Here is a 25,064-nt window from a genome sequence, read left to right on the forward strand (position 1 = left end):
TGTAGAACTTTCCCGCATTTCAGAGGAACAGCACAAGCCTACTCATCACCTAATGACAGCTGAGGCTCACTGGGAGAAGCAGCATGATGCTGATGCCTTGCCCTGACCCTCAGCACTGGGGTGAGTTCTGCCCACAGTGAGGAGGGGACCTGCTGCCAAGTGATACACCCGATACGGAGCAGCCAGATCACATACCCTGCTAGCAGCTAACAGCACGGAGTAGACGGCATGAATCCTCTCCAGCGTGCAATCCTGCAACCTCGAGTGACACTGACGTCCAAGGACTGTTTGCCAAGATACTGACTGCTGCACTGGGCCCTGGGGTCATACATCAAATGTTCACATGCACTGACAGATGTTTATGTTGGTCATCCTGATTTAACTCCCATTACATCATTTACCAAGCTACTGATGTTATCATAAACGATTAAACAAGCCGGCAAAGGAGACTCGTGGTATGAGGGCATTATACTTCAGACTGCATCTTGCTCTTAAATCAAATTGAACAACTGCACAGATTCTTTAATTCACTTGAATTCCATGTGAAAAAAGAGCCCTTTTTTTTCCCAAAGACTGATTTCATTCATCATTTGACCATCACAGGATGAATGAAAGGTATTAAAAGGTAATGGGGGGGTCAGACTTTGAATCACAAGTTATTGGTATAAAACTAAAAACAGTTTGTATTTTGATTAAGGAGCTGTTCAGGCTGGGATTCATTTCAACTACCCTAATTCTTGAACGTCTTCTGCATTATTTAGAGCTTCCAGTCACTTCTGGTTTGTGTCTGGATTATTTTAACATACTGAAAATAACTTAAAGTTCTGAGAGAGCAAAATTAATAAGCAGAGGAAGTCCTCAATCTAGTGTGTACATAACATGCTTGCTGCCTGCCACTGAAATAGTGTCTTATTATCAAATACAAAGGGTTAAATTTAAACTCCATGACCACCTCCCTACTTGCTTGGTTGTCATTAAGTGTGGGAAGGGAATAGGAAACACTTCACACATCTTGTTTTCCGCTTCTAATGTATTTTTGAGTTTTCTAGTGCAGGCTTTGCTTGGATGTGTAATCACTGTGGAATGGCTACTATACCCTTGCTACACTGCATAATACTTTCCCTTCCTCCTTCTGTAGGATTCCTCATGAAAATAGGCACTTTGTGTTTTTGGCCCTAAGGACAGAACATAATGTACTGTCTCTAGGAAAAAATAAAAAAAAATCCAAAAAGTCATTAAAACATTTTCCACTACTTAAAAAAAAAACAACCCAACATATGAAGTACTACTGTATTTCTTTTACACACATGACCTCATAGATAGATGTGCGCATCCACACACACAAATGCATTCAATTTTCAATTTAGCTATTTATAGAGCTCTATAATTTTTCCTGGCTCAAGTTTTAGTAAGCCTTCCCTGATGGGGTTCAGTTCACACGGTTTTGCAGCCCTTCATTTTGCCTCGAGTTCATATCCATTGAACACCCTTCCCCATCCCTGCCTCCTCCTAGAATCCCATTTAATGTTTTGTCAATTAAATTGTCCTGCTGCTTTACAGAACTCATCACAAAAAACAGTGGTTTTTTTCTTTCCTAAGGAGCTGTGTGCGTTTTTCTTGCAATCTCCTAGTGGTAAAACTCAGGGATGCAGTTGCTTCCATCTGCGACCACCCTTTTCTTGTTGATGTAACATTTGATGCACATCTAGGAGGTCTTGTCAGAGTGTCACTTACAGGTCTTCCAGCCATGCTGTTGTTCCATTAAGTGGAAAAAAGGGAGGTTTGGGGAAGGTTTGAGAGTCATGGAGCCTTTGTCCAAGTTGGCAGTAGTTCTGGAAGATGAGCGTCCATATGATATTGTTTGCTTGCTCCACTTCCAGTGAGAGGAGCAAAAAGAATGAAGTGCTCAAAGACCACAAGGCAGGAAAAACTTTGTCTCCCCCTGGAATCAGTCTAGTCTTTAGTCACCTCATATTTCAGGAACCTGGCCTGTCCCAGGGTAAGGATGTCCCCAGCTGATCTAGGATAGCTGGGTCTGGTGGTACTTCTGTCTCTCCCCATCCTCCTTCCAGCTCACCAGTCTGGAAGGCAAGGCTGAACTGCTTTGCAGGCCCATTGTGTGAATGCCCACTGAGAGCTAAATGACCATTTGTGTAACTAACTTCCAGCTTAGCTCTGCTTTCTTAAGGTAAGAAATCACTCTCCTGCTGTGTCAAGGTGCAGTGCTGGAGCACACAGGCACACAAGAACAAGAGAGAAGAAACTAATTGTACCCTCTCTCCCCTCTCCAGAGTTCAGCTTACTTGGGCCAGGGGCATACAGCCTGAATAAAGGACAGAGAAGTAGAGCTCAGAAAGTAAAAAGTCATTAAAGCAAAAGCCCATGAGGCAGATAACAGCTTGCTGCCAGACTTCTTAAAATTTAAGTGTTGATTGTTCAGAATTTATGTCTAGATTTTTCTTAAGAATGCAATTTCCTGGCACATGGTACAAGTTGCTCTAGACCTGCATGTCAGCACAGCAGGCATCCTGTTGCAAAGGTTATTATGGAACTATTGAATGTTTTCATGCCAAATTTGTCCAAATTAAGCCAAGGGGAATGGAAATACTTTCCCTAGATAGGTGGTGGTTGCATTAGGTGGGTCTGTTTATAAGGAGAATAAAAGTTTCAGCTAAATATAAAAGCAGATATATCATAATATTGTCTGAGAACTTGAATAACATGTCATTCAGCCTGTGTGCTGTGGAAAGAACACGAAGGTCAAGTCTAAAATAAGATCAGTGACTGTTTGACAATAGCAACATGTAGGAGGTAGAGCAGGAGAATTTTCCACATTTTTTCAAATGGCATTTTTCTTTCAAAAAATATTCTTGCCTACCTTGCAACAAGTCTGATGCCAAAAGCCTATTGAACTTCGTGCAAAACATACTGCTGAATTTGGTATGTTTTTGATCAGCCTCCTGGCAAACCTGCATTAGTCATTTGTGCCAACTGTTTACTTTTTGCATTATGCTCACTTGGGAAAATGAAAGAAGGCTGTTCTGTTGCATTTTTGTTTTTCAAGAGTTTCACTTTCTGCTTCAGCCCTTTCATCCTGCTTCCCTGGAAGTCAGAGACTTGAGCAAGTCCACTGCTACCTCTTCAAGGTAAGCACTTCTGAGTCTGCAGGCACTGGGGAGTGCATGGAGTCCCTGGCCAGGTCAAAGGGGGCGGGGGGAGAGGGAAACCCAGACAAACCTTTCCTTGAAGTACTTTATAAAACCTAAAGTGTTCTTTTTTCATTTTGTTCATCCACCAAAACCTAGGGTGAAGACATGATGTCAAGGACTTGCCATTTCCAAAAGTGTTACTGAGGCAGGGATTTCAGCAAATCTCGTAGGACAAAGGGAACTCACAATCCCAGGCTTGACTGAGATATCCAATGTACTCTACTTTTACTTCAGTCAGTGATGCCAGAAGTACATTTCTCTTTTGTCCCCTACAGTCACTTTTAAATATAGTTACAACCACTTCCCTGTAAAACGTGTTACAAAAGGAGCCTTGTAGATGCTCTAATCCCCCACCCAACAGTTCCAGTGACAAAGTCCTATGACTTTAAAGCAAAGGGGAAAGACAGAAACTAGCCCTAGGCTGAGGCCTGGAGGCAGCTGCCCTTCCATTGCCTCTGAACTGTGGCACACAGTCCACATAGTTTATAAAGCTAATGTTAAAACATTCACTGCCAGCATGTCCCTCCATGGAAGGACTCTCAGGGTTCCTGGAAGGAAGGGTCTGGGATAGAGAAGATGGAAGTGAGGGTACAGCATCCTCTCTCCAGCTCCCCCAACCTGTCCCTGTCCTTTGGAGACTGCACCAAACCTCACAGTGGATGTGGGCTGCAGGCTGCCCTTTGTTGAGTCCAGCCCCACAGCCCCTTTTGCTGCCAGGCATCCCCATATTTCAAGTGGAAGCCCACATCAAAGCAAGCCATGTGGTGCTTTCTTATCTCTCAAGCACAAAGATACCTCTGTGGAGAAGCAGGGAAAGGGAGGGAGGAAAGAGGTTGGTAAGGTCCCTGGGCAATGGAGGACTTGTCTCCTCTGAAGGACCTCCGATGAGGTTGCAGGAAAGGTGGAGCAAGGAGCCTGTGCCTTGCAGCACTCCAGCCTTGCCATGGGTGTCAGGAGAGCCCCCTGGCACAGTCTGGCCAGAGCCTGATGTGGGCAGGGGGCTGCAGGGACAGGTCTGTGCTTCACAACCCCCTTCTGCTTGACCTCCAAACCCCGTGGCAGACATGGCCAAAATTAGTATCACACTGAGGGCTGGCATGCGACGGTTTTGACCCTAACAATCCCACTGGGAATGCAGTATTGTTCTTGCCCTATTAACAATAATTTGCATGTTGTCTAATGGCCCTAGGAGGAAAAAAATAAAAATAAAAAGGGTGGCAGGCCCTGAGGGAGGAGAAGAGGAAATGGGACTGCTGCCATTTTCTTCTGAGAACTGGCAAAATAAGAAGGCTCCTTCTTAAGGAGCCAGAGGTAAAACCATTCATTGCAAAATTATTTAATATCCAACTTAATCATCCAGCCTACATTGCTTTCAGGCAGGGTTTTGAGAAGCTAAGCCATGTAGCTATTCCAAAGAGCTCTTGTCAAACGAACTTGATAGGGACCTTGATCACAGGAAACTGATTTTAGCAGGACTCTGGGTCTCTCCCAAGGCACTGGTGACAGTGACCTTTCAGGACAAGGAGTTGGTCTCAGCAGAACGATCTGAACTAGGGAGACATGGGATGTCTGCACACAGCATTTCCCCATCACACTTGGAGCCTTACTTATAAAGAGCAGTCAGTAACACTGAGCTGCCACAGTTTCAGTCATCATTTCTTTTGTTGAGAGGAGTTTCTTTAGGGATCAAAGTGTCCTCAAAACCAAACAAGCTGCCTGTCCATCCCTTCCAAAAGAACAGGTAGTTTATTCCAGCTGTCAGCAACTGCAAACCAAACAGTTCCTCTCCCACTGTCAGTTTTAGCTCCAGGCCAGTTATTAAAATTAAACAGTTGTGTTTGCAAGAATGATGTATTTCTGTCTGCAGGGAGGGAAGAGAAGGGAGCAGAGAGAAGGGGGGGGAAGAAAAAAGTAAGTTTTCTAAAACAAACCCTAGGCCAGTTTACAGAGCCTAACAGTGTGCCAGTGCTGCCATTAAACTCCCAGAGAAGTCCCAGCCTACAGGATGTGCTACATGTCACAAGCATCCTTCTCACTGTGTTAGGGAAAAATAATTTTTTTTAAGGCAGGAAAATTCCAATTGCTTGCAAAATAAATACTCTATTCCCTTGTGAAACAATCAACTACAATAAATATGAGAAAAGGTATAAAGGGATTCCATGGCAGGTTTCCCCACCACTTGTGCCACCCAGGCTGGAGAGCAGAGTGGGAAGCTCCCCCCATCAAGGTCCTAAAGCACCAGGGAGACTCACCAGCTCACTCCTGGGGTTCAGGCACAGTTTTACTGGCTGGAGTTGGACAGGACCAATTTCTAGAAAGCTGCTGGGGTCCTGGAGGGACACTATAATTCCTGGTCTATAATTCCACAGGCACAATCAGAAGGACATGTTTAGCTTCCTGCTTGGGGAGGCTGAGAAGCACTCTCATGGCAAAACCCAAGGCAACCTTGCTCCAGTTTTCCACCACTGCCCAGATGTGCCCACCACAACCAAGGCTTTGTTCAACAACACTTTATAGATCCCTTTCTGGATCTGTCCACGTGCTTACTGCTGTTTGAGGCTAGACATCACTGGTTTTAGCATCCACACTGAAAAAAATAGCTATTGACTCCAGCCAGGCAAGGCTTTCATACATTCAGTCCAGAGCCAAATGCATGAATTTTCTACTGCAGGAATTTTTTGCAGACAGCCATGATCTCCTGCAGAAGCCTGAACAGCCTCCAGGCTGGCTCATTTACTTTCAGCCTTGATTGCCACCTGACATTTCAAGACACCGGTTTATTTTCTCTCTTGCTGGGAGAAACCCTGCTGCAGCACTCTGGCCCAAAGAGGAGCAAAGCCTTTCCTCCAGTCCAGCTTCACGGAAGCGCTGCTAATTATTGCAGATCTGGAAAACGGAGAAAGGAATAAGTCAAGCTGGAACCTGTAAATAACATGGGCATTAGGCCTCTTTCTCAGCTATATTCAGGACCTTTAGCATCCAGCAGCAGACTGGGGATTAGATATTTAGACAGTGTGATTTACTGTGATGTGCCAGATGACTACAGGAGAGGGGCTTTGGATAAGTCTAGCATGAACAAAAATTTGCAGAAACTTTGAGCACAACATAGAATTTGATTCTCTTATGAACAAGGAGTAATTACTTCAGGTTTTTTAATGTCTTTTTTTTTTCCTTAAGCTGTGTGTACATTCTTGAGAATTTCAACAGGTTTTATTGACCTACAACACTGACCACCTTATTCTGCTAATGGAAATGCCAACTCATTTACTATTGTATTTGTCTTTGATTTATTTCTGATTCTTTTTTCTCTATAAAAAATAAGAGATGAGAAATAGGGCCCTCTAATATCTTTTATAATTCACAGTTTGAATATGTGAAGAATATTTTTAAGAAACAAGTACTTTCCTTTAGAGACAAAGCCGGCAATAGTTATTCCATCAATTTCAAGCTCACGATTAAGGTAAAAGGTTTGATTACCACTAATTTTTTTAAAATGTTTTAAAATTGCTTTTTCTGCCTGCATCTGAACACTTAATGAAGCTTGTGAATGGAAAAAAAGGAATACAATTGTATGAAGATACTTCCTACAGGTGCATGTGATACACCTATACTGCTTCTTTCCTGAAGCGCCATAGAGAACCCTTACATATGGTGGGAACAGAAAAGACAAATTCCTTCTTGAAACACTCAGTGAACTGTGCTGATATATAAAGGAAAACACTAATACTGTCAGTTGCTGTTTCTCACACTGCTCACTCTTTCCCTAAATAAAAACTAGAAATCAACACCTGAAACTGATCTCTTTAATCTGTTTCCATCACAAGCATTGCTAAACACATCCAAACAGTGGAGCTGAAAAGTTTAAGCCTAATTTCCATTTAAGTTTTATTTTTTCTTTCTTCTACCTCCTCTCTCCACTCAAATCTCACCCCAAGATAGTTTCACAATCTGACTCACTTTGCTCTTTCCCAGGCTAGCAAGCTCCAGCAATGACAAAATGTAATGCTACAGATTTGAACTTTATTCTAAGCCCCAAATTACTGTGATGGACATTTTGTTCAATATTGTACCTTGTATCACTCCTTTTTTTTAATTATAGAATATCAGCCCAACTCATGATAGCACAGCGGACAATAATAAATTTCGCAGACTTGGTATGCTGTGTAGTTAGCAAGAATACCTATTTCTTAACTGAGTTAACTGAAAAAGTGAGATATTAATTTGCTCCACATCCTATTGTGCACCCAGTACTACAGCCAAGAAGAGGAAGTTAAGTTTTTACTCTTAGTTGCTTTCTCGAACAACTGCGTGACAGTCTCTTTCAATCACTATGGGGGAAAAATGAAGCCTTTTCTTTTTGATTGTACCTGGCCCACATACATAAATTACTCACTGAAGTACCCCGAAACCCACTGACTTGCTTTTTCAATCAACAAAATGGAATCATTCTTTTTGTGCTTCCTAAATAAAAAAAGCAAGAAAATTATGTATGCACTGAAGAATGCTGACTATTTTTCTCAACTAACTCAAAATAATAGAATCATAGAGTCATTTAGGTTGGAAAAGACCTTTAAGATCATTGAGTCCAACCATTAGCCCAGTACCTCTCCTTTTTACAGAACTTTGATGACAAAATACAAGGATGACGGGCTTGCAACTTTAAATGCGAAGTTAGATACTCGTGTGGTAATTCATAATAGATTTCCAGACAGCAAAGGAGTAAATTCAGTGATGTGGGTACTCTTGGAAACACAGCAAGTGCATTTACAATTACCTTTACAAAAAATATGCAGGACTGAGGAGTTTTCCCTGGATGGATGAGGCTGGCAGCACATGCACCCCAGCATCCCCAGACACCGACCTGCACCAGGTGCTCTGGTGGAGAAGCAGTGGAATAGATCATTTCGAAATAGCATTACCTGGAGAAAGGTCTACCCTCAGCATTTGGTGACCTAATTTCAGCAGTTGATGTTAAAGTTAGCCCAAGGTGTATGACTACCCTTTCAAACAATCTGATTCAAACAATAAGCATAGATGTTTTCCTTACCCTTATGAACACCTAAACCTTTCCTGAGTACTTCCACTCACAGCTCTCCCAAGAAAACAACTCCCAAAGGTTAATCTGTGTTGCAGAAAAGGCTGTTTTTTCTATTAGCTGGAAATCTGTGCCTTTTCATTTGATCTTACTTTTCTTGCTGCATATACAAAGTAAATATAACTACAATTGTCCAATTAAGTGCCTCTTCCTGTTTCTATTGAAGTCAATGGCAACACTTTCTAATACCAAATTTCTTACTCATTAACTGTAAAATCCAGAAGCCCACAAGGAACTGAGCAAGGGGGAATTTAGTAAAGTATATTAATATACAATAATTATGACAGCAAACTAGCATTAAGATAAAAAACAGAAAATAAATTCCAGGTTTTTAGACGCATTTGGAAAAGTTACCTGGTTTTATAGTCCTTTGGGAGCCAAAAAAAAAAAAAGGGCAAAAAAAATTTTAAAAAAGTAAAAAAGCCATCAGATTGTTAATGAGACTGAAAGCCAGAGTAAAATAAAAATCCCTCAAATCTTTCATCAGCATTCATGTTTGCCAAGAAGGCCTGGATGTTACCCTGCTGTGGAAGAGAAGATTTATGGCACCGCACACCTTCATCCGTCCTATTATTATATATGAAATGGAAAATAAAACAGGCCGGTACTGCCCTTAGAAATAATCAGTATTTTGCTGCCACTGCGTAACAAATGTTGCTATTATTGTTACTAAATCAGCAGGAGAGCAGCCATGAGGTGCTCATAAATAAATTATTTTTAAAAAACCAACAAACCAAACAGGGCTGGGCTCCACCCTCCCAAGGGTGTGAAGGAAAATAAAACAGGGATGGAGGAGGGGAAGGGCCAGACCTGGCAGGCATGGTGCCCCATGGCTGTGTGGCAGCACCCAGAATCCTGGCTCGCACCCAGTGCCCAGCACCAGCAGCAGTGATGGAAAGGGGCACTCAGAAAGCTGGGGACTACCAGCCCACCATGAAGCAGAAAGAGAAAACAGGCAAAGAACCAGAACCACTCATCATAACTCTGATCTCCAAAAGGGGTGGAAATGCAATAGCTGAAAAGTAAAAGTTCCCTTTGCTACAGGAGAGTCATTATTCAACCAGACCTTTTGCACTGTTTTTAAGTTATGGCTCCTCAAGCGCCCAGGCTGCTGACCCAGTTTGGGGCTACGCAGACCCCAGGCCACTGCCTTTCCAGCAGCCCTGGGGTAGGACCGCGGTGCTAAAAGGCTTTGGGCTAGGTCATGAGGCAGCTGCAGAGCAAGACAGGAGACAAGAACACAGCGTGACTGTTGGCAGCTGGCGCTGGCAATGCAGAGAACCACCACTTCAGCCATGCTTGCCTCAAGTCCCCAGCCCAGCATCCTTTGGTGGCAACAGCAGAGCAAAGGCTGGCTTTCCATGCTCCAGGCACAAACCATCACACAAGACCGAAACCACAGCAGAGGTTTCACAGTGACACCTGAGAGCTGCTCCTGTTTCTACACATACTTCCCACCACCATGCCAGGTCTAACCCACCGAAAGATGACCCTCTCATCAAGGACGCCTGTATCGAGCACAAGGGCTTAATGTTTGCTGGCGATGCAGTACGAAGTTCCCGTGCTGCCTTAGGGAGCCCAGGCCTTCGGATCTGGCCGCTGGGAAAATGCTTCTGCTCCACATGCAATTTCACACATCATTGCATAGGTCTTGTGATTCTCCTGCTAGAGCCATGCTTTGCCATCGGAGAAACGCTTGTGCCTTGGCAGAAAAATTCAGCTGGATTTTCTTCATGGATTACCGAATCTGAATTTCAAGCTACATACTCAAAAAACTAAGCTCCTTACTGTCCAGCAGAGCTAACACAGCAGCTTGAGAGAGGCCTGTGTTAGTGCAGGCACAGAACAAATTTCTTTCTCAATACTGAAAGTAAAGTAAAACTTTTTAATAGGATTGCTGTTTGAACTTTACAGTTCTTTGCAAGATCAAGGCAAATGACATCATCTCCACAAGTGAGACCCCTGGTTCTGAAATTTTAAAGGTCACAGTCAATATATTTTTTTTATTTTTTTAGAAAAAACGGCCAGACTTCTGAGAAAATATGCAGCCTAATGGTGTTGCAATTTACAGAGAAAGCTATTATAAATGAAAAGGACTGGCGAACCGCAATCATTTTCTCTTTCTGTCCTAGCTCTTTTCCTCTTTGCTTCTGTACAGATCCCCCATAGAATGAATTTCTTGCTCTTCTGCAACAGAAAAACATTTTGATAATATTTTAAGAATTCGATTATAAACCCACAAAGCCACAAAAACTGGCAAAGGACCTAGAAGGTGCAACACTTGAAACTACCAATTCATTTATTTAACTGAGTGGATTTCACATAGTTTCCTTTTACCAGTCAAACAGTGACTTGGGGTTAGCCCCACTGGGGACTGAGTAGTTACAAGACTGAATGTTGCTGGTAAAAAAGTCAAAGTGCCTCTGCTCCAGCACATGGCATCCCACTCCAGGCAAGGTGAAGTCCCATGGTGAATGAGCAAGAGGCTTTTGCTTTGGACTTGCACGAGAAGCAATGTTCTGTGCAGGTGGGTGCCTCGCAGAGCTGTTGGGAAAGCAGCTCCAGATCCTGAAAGGGATGGGATTTCAGTCAGTGCCCCACACATGAGCTCGCAAAGGGTCCTGTGTCACACCGCTATCCACAACCCCTAGCTCTGTCCCAGAGGCAGATGTATCTGCCATCCATCACCTTCATGAGAGGGCCATGGACCACTGCAGGGTACAGAGACCCTCCAAGCTTCCTTTCCAAGGCATGCCACCAAGCAAAAAAGGTTAGTGATTCACTAGGTATGAAGAAAAAAAAAAAAAGAGGAAGCTCAGTGACGAGGACAGTCAACTCAGGAGAAGGGAAACCTGGGGTCTACTTGCTGGTCCAAGAAGCATTCATTCATCTGGCTGTAGACAGCCATCTGAGAAAACACACTGGACTGCTGGAATTAGACAACCCAGTTCTTCCTCCTCCACCAAATGAAATCTCACCCCTGAGAGGAGGAGGAGCCCTGTTGCCAAAGGGGATGACACCTCAGCACAATCAGAAGCCATCTGGTAGGTGAAACCTCCTGATAGTGGAGATGCGGATGTACAACCCCCTGCCAGGCTGGAGAAAGTCTTGTTGGCAAAGCTTGGGAGTGGCCTTAACTAAGGAGCCACCAGGAAAAGTGGGAGTTTCTCCTCAAATGTGTTTGCATGCAAGGATCGCACGCACCTGAGTGAGAGCAGGTGGGCCAGAGGGTGCCTGCCAGCTTTGGGACATAGAGGTTCTAGGGAACAGTGTCTCCCACAGCATGCTGAGTGGCTCCCTCTTCTGACTAGCTTGGGTGAGGAACAGCGAGAAGTCAGGGACTTCTCTCACTGTTCTGGCTAGGCAGGCACCTGGACGATGTCAGCACTAATGTTCCACCCAATGTCCAATTCAGGCACCTAAATCCTTTCCTGTATTCTGGCCTTAACTCTCAAATAGAACAAAGAATTGCAACAAAAGAAGAGAATCAGATGAAAACACATGACCCTTGCATTCCTGGTTCAAATGTAAATATTTGTAAATATTATAATTTAAAATTATGTGTTCCCAGCTGAATTTTCAACACAACACTGCTTATCTCACCTGGCCTTCTTTATTCCTTACATCAAAAATGCACTTTTCTATGTAAATATGACGATGCCTGTGTCTCCTTCTGTAGTTCTCACAATTGGTTTTTCTTGAACAGCTTGGGGAGGAAGCCATATGTTGGACTAGAAGTGCCCAGAGCTAAGCATGGCTCCCACGCCTGTTAGGTTGTATGCCCAAAGAGGGAACCCATCACTGCAAGACAAACACAGTTATTTCCCCCACACCGACTGCATCACTTCAGCGTTCCCCACGTCAATGCCAAAAGCTGCCAAGTGCGACAGCCACTCCTGCCGCTCTGAAAATCAAAATGAAGCCATTAAGTTCTTAATCAGAAAGCACACATCATACCAAGTACCACGAAATTGCAGAGATGAGCTCGTTCTCCTCTTATTTCTTTAGTAATACAATTAAGATGTTATCAGGTCAAGCTACAATAGTGCGGTATCCTGGTCTAAGTGAAAATCTTTGAAAGCGGTATTTATTTGCCACCAGAACCACAAGCTAATAATACAGATTCCGTGCAGTCCCCATCTGTTGCTTTTTCTAAGTTTTGAACAAACCCACGATGCCATGTATTGTAAGGGTATTAACAATCCCCAGACACCATTATCAGTGATGTCTAATGCCTAAAATTTATGCTCCACCAGCTCTATCTCCCTTCCAACCTGCCCTTTGATACGCTTCTCCCTTCTTTGTTTCTCTTGTAACCTAAAGAATTCATATCCTGAAAACACACTGCCAACTCATAGAACCGATTCAAACCTAACAGATAAATAAGAAAAACATGCCAACCAAACATCAGACCCGAGTGTAAGACACAGGCCCATACAACAGACACAAGGCACGTGCTGTCCAACTTACTTGCTGAGTAACATACGCCCGTGACTGTGATGCTCTCTTCTCTAGTAAGTATATGCACCCTCTAATAAACTTACCACTCGACAGCATACCAGGGAGCCACAACATAAAGGGGAAGAAGGCTACAGCTGCTGGAGCTCCTGCTTGTTGCAGCAACCTGCATGACAGGGAGATCTTACAGGCAGCCGTGCTGAAGTCCTACCAAGCATCACCACCTACAAGGCTACTTCAGAAGAGCCATCTATGAGGTTTTAATAACGTTCTTACATGGGGTAAGAGGCAAGTTGAAGACTGAGTGCATACATTAAAGCATCCTTTTAAGCTGACAGATCCTGAAAGCTAAGAAAGAAAAAGAAGAAAAATCCAGTGCCCTACTCTGTCCTTGATTTCTGTGTGAAGAGATGATATCAAAAGCTGTGTTAGCAACTTCATGTTAGTCTTTTGCTCTTTGTAATCAGCTAGAAGGTTTTGCCTGTGTTTAATATGACTCAAAGGTAACAACCATGTACCAGACAGACAGGCAAAAGCACCTTCAAGTAGTATTTTGCACATCTTCTCCCATGTGTACATTACAAATAACACACGACAGTAAACGGTATCACATGCATCCAAATTCTGAAGCTTTTGTTGATAGCAAACCTGAATAAAGAACTAAATGGTTATCGATAAGAAGTGTCCTTTCCTTTTAAAGGCAGACATTGTTTACAGTCCCAAGTTTCTTGTATTTCTAACTGTCAAGAAACAGCTCCAGCACTCATCTCCTCTGGCCAATCACGCCTGGTAACACCTGTACTTTCACATTCTCGGTTTTATTCATTATTTACGTTTCTCTTTACACAATACACCACAGCACAATACATCTCCAGCACGCTTACGATTTGATCCAAAGCTCACTGGAGTCAACAGAATGACTTCACTGGCTCTGGAGCAAACTCAGCCCCAGCTCTGCAAACCGGCTTCCAGCCTGAGGAGGGACTTACGCACAAGTTAGGCATCCCAGCCCAGAAGTGCAATCACAAAATCCCTAACCCTTTAGCTGCTTGCCTTTTAACCAGACAGGGTCTCCAAAAGCCTGAAACGTCTGCAGATTTTTTCTTCCCACAGTTATCTGTTTTGTGAAAAAAGCCCCACACTACACCAACAAACCCCCTGTAGTGATCCATGAAACAGGGGATGAGGGCATAGACCTCCCTATCCCAAGTGTGGTCCCAACCATTAAGCGCTGGAGTAATTTTATGTGTATGTGTGCACATACATATGGGTGTGTCTGTATATGTGTGTATATTTGTATATACATATATATTTATATAAATGCACAGACACACATGTGCACGGACACACATTTTTTGCTCCCTCTTCTGGCCCCATGAATCTTGAATTTTTTTTTTTTTTGTTGGTGGAAGCAGAGGAGAGCAGGAGAACAATCCTGCCTCCAATGTGACTTGTAGCCAGAGATCAGCAGCACTCCTCTGGAAGGTGTGCAGTGTGGATTCCTGCTGAGAAAAGGACCCCAAAGCTTTGCGCCTTCCATTATGGAGGAAGATGCCCTCATCTTCCTCCTGTCATCAGCAGGTAGATGTCCTCTGGATCCCTGAACATGGATCCCCTTTCGTCAGATGGATTCAACAGTGGGAAGGCAGCATCTTCATTTTTTGACAGAGATGGTTAATGTAGGCAACACATTATTTAGCATAACACTGACTTAGCAAGAGACCCAGGACTAAAAGTTTCATGCGACAATGCTTCACAAACACCAGACTTGCAAAACATGTTAACTGGGAAACATATACTGTATTTTATCTTCTTTTACACACATCTTTTAAAGGTGTGCTGTGCCACTGAGTCAGCTCTCTGTATTTCACATGGCACTGGACCTGAAATTGCACGTGTCCTACCTAGCTGACCTCAATTTCTAGGTGTCTTTACACCAGCTCTCAGCCCAGACACAAGGTTTCTTCTGAAGCATAACTTTTGCCATTTCTTCCTCCAAGGCATTAATATCATAAGTTCTACATGTACAACAGGTTTGGTTTGTGGGAGAGCGGCTGGGACCGTGTTTTGTTCCAGTATATCAATTAATACAGGAAAGAAGGAAAGAAATACCCCTTCAATTTCAATGCAGTTCTTAATTTTGGAAAGAGAGGGAAAGAGAAAAAGAAAAGGCTTTTGACTGACTATCAGTATAAAAGCTGTTCATTTTCCACAAGTGGAAATCTTTCCTTTCTAGATGATGCTGAAGCCCATCCCAGACACAGGTGATCTCAACCCCAGAAACACAGTCACCCATCAGATCACAACAAATACTCATTTTCCAGAACAATCCCACAGACACAGCTCCCAGTACCTTTGTTTCATCTCAAGACAAAGAGTTTTCATGTTAGACATATCCTATACCATAGAACCCCACTCCAGTTGCCACCACAGCCTGTGGACAGTGTCACTGATGGCCACCTGCTCACCAGTATTTGTTGCACACCAGTCTGACACATCACCCTTCACATGCCTACATGCACACACACACATAGGTGATCCCTGCTGCCCTGCAACTGGGACTACCACGATGGGCCTCTCCCTGGCAGCTGGATGGGCATCTCTGCTGCCCCCCTGCAAGGACTCTGCCTTGGCCAGGAACCTGCCTTGGTTCTGCCCATAGCCAAGGCTGGACAAGTCCATGGGTGAAGGAAGCGTGACACTGAAAGGACAGGAAAGCAGAGACTGCTATGAAGACATTGCCTCACTCATCCTTTTCGCTCCTGAACTGTAGCTGTTCCCCCATCTCAAACCACTCCACTGTACCCTGCAATAAGATGAAACTCAACAACTGGCAAAAGGCCCACGCACACACCAGTGCAGACACCCGCTAGGCAAACCTTTTGCTCCCCACAACGTGAGTACAACCTCTCAGGCACTGCCCAAATGCAGGGTCCCACCAGCCATGGGCTAGAGCCCGGAGGGGAAGGGAGCAATTGGGGAACGTACCCAGCCTCCGTTGTCCTGGATCCAGTTGTGCAGGTGCCGGTTCAGGTACTCAGTCATCCAGGCAGCGATGCTGTCTACAAGGGGAGACATCTCCCGGTTGACGCTCTCCACACACATCACGCCGCCGAACTCGAAGAAGGCCACAATTCTGCCCCAGTTAACCCCATCTCGGAAGAGCTCCTCCACCACCGCCACGAAGCGGCTCCTGGCCGTGAAGGGCGTCAGGTGCAGCTGGCCAGACATTTGGGCAAAGTCCCTCTGGTAGCGGCGGGAAAACTCATCCCCTGCCTGGCGCAGGACGAGGTGGACGACCTGGGGTGCGGGGCGCAGCCCCTCGGCCAGGGGTGTGTGGCTAACAGCAGCCGAGCCAGGGGGCTCGGGGTGCGGAGACACCAGCCCAGTGTGATCAGAGGAAGTCCCAGCAGCAGCAGCAGCAGCAACCGCAGCAGCAGCAGGAGGAGAGAGACCTGGAGGCAAGGGTGCCGGGTCCTCACCGGCAGCCCAGTCGTATCCCCTCTGCGAGAGTTTATAGTGGATGTACTTCAGCACTATCTCCCGGTTATCGTAGCCTCTTCTCCCCGGATGAGCCATAATTCCCAAGAGGAAGCAGCAAGAGGAAGGGAGAGAGGAAGAAGAGGAGCAGGATGAACCCAAAAAAGTAAAGCAGCCAATAATAATAAAATTAATAACACCAAAAATTATAATCCAGTTACTGTATTGGATACGGTTTCATTCACGCTGTTGTGGGGGAGTTCTCGGGGTCTTGGAGGTACTTTTGTCTTCTCAGAGTTTCCTCCTCGGTTTGAGATGCACGTCATAAATAGGGATTTAAATGTTGTAAAGACTTTACTTCCAGGTGCACATTTATTACTTATTATAAATTTACTTTAGGACCATTTCCTCCTCGGTGTTGAAATACATCTTAAAAGATATTATACCGACTCAAAATCAGGTGCATTTTCCCCAGGTGCTGGACTACCATAGACATGAAGGAGTGGATGAACACACACTGTAAAAACTGCAATTCAACACAATTTGCAAAGCAGCCTTGGATGGACGTTAATCCAACACACTTTATGCTAGAAACCTCAACACTAGGTTTTGGGTTTTTTTGTTAAGTTACACAAACTAAATTTCCTCTGTAAAGTACTTACTTGGACTATAAATATGTTCCTCTGTCAAGTTTCCTCTAAAAGAAAAATAGCAACAATAAAATCCAAACATCACAAGTCTTCAGAAAGGTTAAGTTCTGGCCGCTTTGATGCTTCAAGTCACCAAGGGGATGGGAAAGGGACAAAAAAAAAATATTTCTATGATTTCAAATGTTTTTTCCCAGACTCCTGTTTAACAGACATCTCCAAAAATGTGTCAAAGCTCAGAAAATAACGCCTTGCAGCCTGGGAAGGCGAACAACCCCAAAGAGACGGAAAATCCTGGAGACCAGATGAACCACATTTGAATCCAAGCTCTCGCAGAAGTGCTCTGTTTTTCCCTCCAGTGCAACGTACAGACATATGCATTTACGTAGTTTCATTCAGACACCGATCGCAGGAGCCCGGTGCTTCCACACACACGCACGCACACATAAAAAAAAAAAATTAAAAAAAAAAAAAATAAAACCCTGTATGTATTTAGGAAATTAATTCTTTTGCACAAGAGACCGCGGAAAAAAAAATTAATTAAAAAATGAAAATAAAAATAAAGAAGGAAAATTGCTTTTGACTGCTGCCATTTCCCGAGCAGCTTTGTATCGGCGGACGAAGAGCCCCTGGCGCTGCCGAGGAGGGGCGCGGACGGGCGTGTGTGCGGTGTGATTGGTGCCGATGGGGACCGCGGCCGCGGCGCCGCTGCCCGCCCGCCCGCCCGCGCAGCCCCGCGCACCCGCCGGCTCCGGGCGGCTCCTCCGGGCGCTCCGCGCTGCTGCTGCCGGCGGCGGCGGCGGCGGCTCCGGGCGGCGGCGGCGGCTCCGAGCGGCGGCGGGCGCGGGCGGGGAGCTCTCCCGGCGGCGGCGGCGGCGGCGGGGGAGCGGAGCGGAGCGGAGCGGCGGGGGCGAGGAGAGGCGGGGAGGAGCGGAGACCGAGGGAGGCTCCGGCTCCGGCCCGCGGCGCAGCCGGGCGCGGTGGTTTCCTAGAGCTCCGCCTCACGCTTCATTCAAGAAAAGGGGAAATGGGGAGGAGGGGGGGCGCTCAAAAGAAACAGGCGGCGGGGGAGGCGAGCAGCCCCCCGCGGCCCGGGCCCGCCCTCCATCGCGGCGCGGGCCTGGGGCCGGCGGCGGGGCGGCGGGGGCGCGGAGCGGAGCCGTGCGGAGCGGAGCAGAGCGGGGCGGAGGGGCGGCCCTGGGGCCGCGGGCGGTGCTGCCGGCCCGCCCCGCCGCCCCCGCCCGTGCGGAGGAAGCGGGCGGCGGGGGCGAGGGGCTGCGGGCTTACGGCCCTCAGCGGGGGAGCGCGCCCCGGTCCGCGTCTCTGCCGCCCCGCGCGGATTCGTTCAAATAAATTAATAATACTTAAAAAAAAATGGTAGCGGGGGATGGTGTGAAGGCGAGAAACCCAAAAAAAAAGCCCGAATCCCCCTTCTGCAAAAGAAAAGTGGCCCGGTGCAGGCCGGCAGGGCTCCGAGCGAGCTGCGTTGGGGCGGGGAGCGCTGGCCCCAGCCCCTGTCCCGGCTCGGCCGGTGCCCCCCGGCTCCCGGCCGTGGGGAGTCCCGCACACCTGCTCCACGCAGGCCGCCCGGCTTTCAGGCGTGCCCGTGGGCAGGCAGTAGTGTTTAAGGACTGTATGTAGAAACGGGGCTCAGATTCGTCCCTACGCCCGGCCTGAAGAATTTTTTTTTTTTTTTTAATATATTGAAGAGGGGCTATCGAACTTTTTGGAGATGAGGGGAATCTGGAGCTTGACCAAAGAAGCAGAGCTAACCTTCAAAGTAGGTTAAACCCACAGATCTGTGAAATAGCGATGGTTCAGCTCCCCAGCCACCCCGAGCAGCGACATCGGTATGATGTTGGGACTGCCCCAGGTGAAAGGGGGAGCCATCCCGGGGAAATGCCAAGGCGAACGGGAGCAGGACATTCTCGGCACCTTTCTCTGCTTAACACAAGAGCGGGATGAGACTATGGATAAATTCTGCCGATTTGAGGGTTACTGATGATAATCTCACCTATACACTACCCCGAACCTAAAAGGAATAAAATGCATAAATAAAGCGTTGACCGTGAGTTTGTTCGGACAGGGGACACTCGGAATGACTGCACCCTCCCCTTCAAGTCTCTTGTTTTCAGTGTCACGCTTCCTTCACCCACGGACCTGTCACGCGTATTTCCCAGGCTGGCAGCTCCCCTGCTTGAGCAACTGGCACTGATGTGGGAAGGGTCAATTTTCCCTCCCTCCAGAAGAAGGGGAGGTTCCGGCATCCAAACGGGAAGGATTCCCCATGCGCTAAACGGAACTCACCTGTGCCCTCGGTGATCCAGGGATTTGTTTCGAGGACGCACCGAGGAATTTGTTTCTAACGTGTACAAAACAGCGCCTTTCCAGGTACCTGAAGAGGCGTTCAGGGTGCTTAATGGTTCTGATATCTTTTATTTAGCGGAGCACAGGAAGGCACTCGGCACCATATCTAGTGCCCGCATCCTCTCCTCTCTCTCTCTTCTTCCCATTCTCTCTCTCCTTTTTCCTCTCTCTCCTCTCTCTCCATTCTCCTCTCTTCTCTCTCCTCGCTCTTGTCCCCTGTCTCCCCTCTCCACTTTTCTCTCCAGCGGGCGGCTGTTGCCACCCAGCGGCCGCCGCTCGCCCCAGGCTCGGGGCTCCGGCCGCGACAGCCGCGACCCTCCGCCCGTCCCTGCAGTGGCGGGAGCGAAGGGCTCGTTCGCCTCAGAGCTGCCCGGGAAACTGTCCTGTGTGCGCTCCCGCCTGCTGATGTGTGCAGCGGGCTGGTTGAGTTCTCGGGGTTTGAGAGCGACAGAGGTTGCAGGACAGCAAGTGAAATGAGGTCAGGAGAATCACAGAATCAAAGAATTAACTGGGTTGGAAGAGACCTCCGAGATCATCAAGTCCATCAGGAGAAGACTGATGATGCTCTGTGCAATCATGGACTAAGGGCTGTACTCCACCAGGGCATGCGTGTAACTTACGGCAGTGCTGGAACGTGAAGATGCCTCATCTCCATCCATATGAAAGACTCCAGAAAGTAAGGTGCTTGCAATGAGCTGAGGGATGGCTTCTGATGGCAGAAATGTAGTCAAGGGATTTGTCGGTCAGGTAACATCAACACTTTTATATTCTCGCACAAAAAGAGAACGAAGGAAAAAGGTCTCCTCTGAAAACAGAAAGTAACCTGACATTCCCATGTATCGTGCTAGGGAAAACAAGTGATACAGAAAATCAGAACGGCCATAATCAACCAAGGCTGCTGATTCAGTCTGTCACTGTGCTGGTGACTGAATCTAACGCAGTTGGTCCTGCAACTGAAAATACATCAGACACAGGTGTTAAATAACACAGCACTGCACAACAACGTCTAGCAAGATTGGTTTTAAAGTTCAGAGGATAAATTAGTGTGGGACTGATGCAAAAAAAAAAAAAAAAAAGGCATATAAAATTAATGGGCTTTTGTAAGGAGGAATTGAAAATATCACTGATTTTGCTTATGATATTCAAAGGTTTTTGTATGCAGAAATGGAAGTAAGACCAACCAAATGTACCAAGGACATTTAATCAGAAAAATAAAATAGTTTCAGAATTCGTAACTGATTTTTGACAGAAACAGGAACAGCAAAAATTTATGAGATACTCTGTTTGGAAGGGACTTACTAACAGTGCTTTTTCCCCACCAGCTCTAAATTCAGTACTTTGCCATAGGAATGATAGATCCCTGCTTTTTAAAAAGTTTAATAGGAAAACAGTGGTCATGGTTCACCAGAAATCTTGCTAATACCAAATGCAGCTGAGACTGTCCAAAAAAAAAAAAAAAGAAAAACACAAGGGAAAATCCTAGGAACTATTTGCTTTAAGCAAGGGTATTAGGGATGAGTCCTGGGAAACAAAAACTGTGCCTTGAAGAATGGCAAATTGTGACTCTGTAAAAAAACAAAACAAAATTATGTACATTTAAACAGTCTTGTTCTTAACATTTAAGTGTCAAATGCATTGCGTCTGACCTGTATGGCTCTGATTGAAAGGAGAGGCATCTTAAAAGCAATTATCATGCTACCTGAGTGGATGATGAGCATCTATTACAGTGTCACAAGTTTGCATCACAATACTGCTTTTCATCTTGCTTGTTAATTTGAGCTCAGCAGGATAAAACAACAGTTAAAAAGACATCCAAAATAAAGGCAATATGGTTTTGGGGGCAGATGGAAGAAATGGCAAGAGAGGCTCAGGATTTACCAAGGAGCATGAAATCAGTGCATGGAGTCAGCTAAGAAATCATTACGATGCTTTTGGGTACCAAAATAACATGCTGACTACTCAAGATCTGATGCTGCAAATCCTTCCGCACACACATTTACCCTTATGTGAGCTGACCCACCAAAGTTAATCAGATGAATAAGAAGAATTAACTGTATGAAGAATTGGAACCTGATTAGGAATACAAGCAGCAGCTCACCTGAAAAAACTCCCTTGACAATTAGAGAGGCAGGAGCATTGACAATAGGCATTAGTCAGATCTGGCAGTGCAAAGGACAGATTATTTTCTGGGATGCCTTTCTTATCCATGCTCGGGCAACTGACCAGACAGGATCCTACAAAGCCTGCTGTTTCTTCAGTGGCTTCCCAGATGCGCACTGTACAGTAGATGTATTATTAACAAATGATCTAGAAAGTTTGTAATGCCTGGCAACACTGAACTTCCCAACAATCTGAAAGCGGACACCTTTTCCCTGTACTTTTGTGTTAACATCAACAGGCTTTCAGCAGCAACCCTGGTTCCTGGTGACCTGCCCACCCTTTTATTTCCTTGGCTCATGCACAGGCAAGTTGGAGAGAAGCAAACAATTGTTTAAAGCCCTGCCTGAGCAGGCATGAAACAAGCAGGGTGTATGTTTGCATTCACAATGAACAAGAACATTCCCAGGTTTGTTTTTTTTTTTTTTTTAAATCTGCAGAGATTTTTTTATTCTAGAAAAAATCAAAACCACCACCACCACCAACCAAAAAACCCAACAACAGTAAACTAAGTTTGAGTAACTGAAAAGTAGTATTTAGAGCAATACAGGTTAAATACAGTTATGATGACTAAAGAGGTCCATTGCCTTTTGATGTTCTTGCACAGCTTAAATAAGTGTTTTATTGAAAGAGTTCACTAAGACTGTGCCCATGGGTGAGGAATTTGCACATATGCAAATTAGCAAGCCACTTCTCACACAGCCAGTGGCTCTCCAAAGGCTTTTTGATGGTGTGTCCAGTGAGGCATTTGTCTGTGCCACCGATGGCCGTGCTTCCCTCTGTTCCAGGCATTCAGTACTGCTCGTTTCCATGGATTTGCTCTGTGTGCCTTTGTGTCTGCAAGACTCACCCTGACTAAGACTAACCACCAACCACATGGTCTTTCACGTTTGTTTCTGTCCAGGAGACCACAATACCCATGGATCTATGGTATCTCTGTCAAGCTGGATGAAATGCCTTGAAAGCAATTCTCTTGTAGACTTGCATGCATGCATATAATTCTCTACCATCAAACTGCATGCCACCTGATTCATTGCTCAGACTGTCTCACTTGGGTTTGCTCAACATTGCTGCTTAGGCAGCAGCTAGCATCTGTTGTATAGAATGCTTGAAAAAAAGAGTTTCCTGCACGTAAAAGTATAGGGAAAGGTAGCACCTGTGAAGCCTGGATGTGTATTTTCCTCATTTTTAACCAGGATGGTGGCAGGTTTACCTGAACAAACTTCGCTTCTCCAGACTGCATTCCTGAAATAGGAGATTGTCTTTCATCCTGCCGGTGTTGCAAATGCTGCAGGTGTGGAGTGGATCCTTTTTGGCTGGAAGCGCTTGCAGAGCAAATAATGCTACTGTAAAACACTTAAAGCACACCCAACCTGCAATTATGGTTTATTTCACTGGCTTTAATTGTGCTCATCAGGAAAGGCAGCTGGATGAGATACTTGGATAATATCCTTAGGGTCCAACACAGCAAACAGCTCCTGAGTTTCAGATGCCTTTCACTGTGCTCATCCCTTAATCATCTTCACTTCTTGTCAAGATCCATTAACCCCATGGTTTGGATTGGAAGGAGGCAAAAAAGTTGCATCCAGCTCTGGATATCCTATTGACATCTCCACTATGTGACAATAGGGTCTCATCTGTATGAGAGCTGAGCTGTCTCGCCACATTTTGCAAGCTGCCACCCTGTGCTTCTGATTCAGGCAATGCCATCCATGCCCTTTCTTTCTGTTATGTTGAAAAGAACTGGAGATCAACTTCCCAGCCAAAACTGCAGAAAAGGAAAGGAGAGAGCTTCCACACAGAGGTGTAGGAAATGGGAAGAGTCTGCTGGACAAACATGAACATCCATCTCTGATTCATAAACTTTTATTATTAGAACGGTTAAAATTTCTCCAAGTAAAAAGCGGGAAAGTGCTTTTTTTGAGTGAATGCTTTGAAATAGAGATGAAGATGCTGCATTTTAACCACTTCCTTTGAAGCACTTGTTAGCTTTGACAAGGGCATTCCCTTCAGTTGCAAGTTACCCAAAACAATAAAATTTGGTTTTAGACTTAGTTTTATACATATTATTTACAGCTGGTACCTTCACAGATTTAACACTGTATTTTGGTCAAGGGAGTTGATTCTTGGTGATTGGTAGCATGATTGTGTTAGTCACATACATTTTGCTTTTGCCCCTTATATTTATTTACACTGCACTAGCAGCACTACTACAGAACCAACTTCATAGTTAGAACTGGAAAGGTTTAAAATTAACATGGGGATTCCCCTCCAAGCTGAAAACAAACTTGTTTTCAATTAAAAAATAATTTCAGACTGACTTGGTGGTATTCTACCCCAGAAGCGACTTGGTATTATATTCAGCAAGGTTTCCCCAGACAGCAAATCTTCACAAACAATTTTATTAAATGCATCCCCCTCATCATATTAGATGACCCCCCTCCCCCCAAAAAAAATTAGGTATGCATCTTTTGGGGTTTAAAGAAAAAAAAAGTATTTGCACTTTCTGCTTCCTTCAGTGTGAGTTTCATCCAAAAGCTTACCAGTATTATTTCCCCCCCACCGCAGACCATCACCAACAGAAGATTAACACGTTATCTTTCTCACCAATTTAGAGCATCTAGGGTGAAAGGAGGAAGAGAAGGAGGTTGGGCGGTGTGGCAAGACAGACACCTCATTTAGTCTCCCCCCAGTGACAGAGGAAAGGAAATGACTTCATGAGGTTTTTACTACAACCTTTGACAGACAATCATACACACACCTACCCTTCATTGTGCCTGGTACTGGGTGGGCAGGGAAAAAAAACATTTAAATGGAACCATCGGATAATTTAGCCTTGTAGCTGAAACAGAGTTATGAAAAGGACTGAGGAGCAATCTACTTTGGCCTGCTACTTTTACTGAAATGGAAATATCAGGAGCTCCAGTTGCAACACTGATGTAGAATATTGGAGAGTTAAAAGATTAACATCAGCCCCATAGCTTTAAAACACAATTTTAGGGAGCATATGCTTTCCTCAATCCATCTTTGATTTTTGGCTCTATGATAATTTAATACAACTGTCTTTTTAAAAGATTGAGCATTTGAGATTTTGAATTTAGTTTGGGAATAAGTATCTTGGTGCTACTCCTCCCCTGCTCTTATACTGGGGCAAGCTACACACTCAAGCCTTCCTACTACAGAGCTCAAACATAATACAGTGTTTTTTCTATACAGCTGCATGCTCACTGCTAGTACAGAAAGACATCTACCCTAACTATTACTTCTATTGTTTTCCACTAGGAAAGAATAAGCATCACTTGGCTCCTCAGGATTCACAAGCACTTCCAGAGCACAAGCACTACTTATATACTGGCAGCACTTCCAGCAATAAACGAAGGATTTGTCAATTTAATCTCACTTTTATTATGGTTTGGGGATACAAGGTCTGCTGACAATTCCCAGTTGAATTCTTTACATCCCTTCTTACCTCTGCCCTAAGCTGCTAAAATGGAGGGATATACTGCCCTCTCTGCTGTCCTACAAAATTAACAGAATCCTGCTGATCTCAAATTTAAAAAAACCCAACAAAATAAGCCCCCACCACCATATCCTGCAAATGAATTTAGCCACTACTCTTCATCCTCTAAAAAGAACTTAAAAGTTACAGCC

At 45.1% G+C, this 25,064-nt stretch overlaps 1 protein-coding gene across 1 annotated transcript in view; it reads right to left on the bottom strand.

Annotated features, from left to right (window-relative positions):
* BCL2 (BCL2 apoptosis regulator) overlaps positions 1-17,585 on the bottom strand; it is a 96,979-nt gene extending 79,394 nt beyond the window's left edge. Inside the window, exon 1 of the mRNA XM_050319636.1 lies at positions 15,751-17,585. Coding sequence (XP_050175593.1) covers positions 15,751-16,341 — 591 coding nt within the window. The 5' untranslated portion in view covers positions 16,342-17,585. The remainder of the gene's footprint in view (positions 1-15,750) is intronic.
* Positions 17,586-25,064: the final 7,479 nt, after the last annotated feature.

Source organism: Myiozetetes cayanensis, unplaced genomic scaffold (assembly GCF_022539395.1).
Source record: "Myiozetetes cayanensis isolate MyiCay16 unplaced genomic scaffold, myiCay2020 scf1, whole genome shotgun sequence".
Classification (NCBI taxonomy): domain Eukaryota; kingdom Metazoa; phylum Chordata; class Aves; order Passeriformes; family Tyrannidae; genus Myiozetetes; species Myiozetetes cayanensis.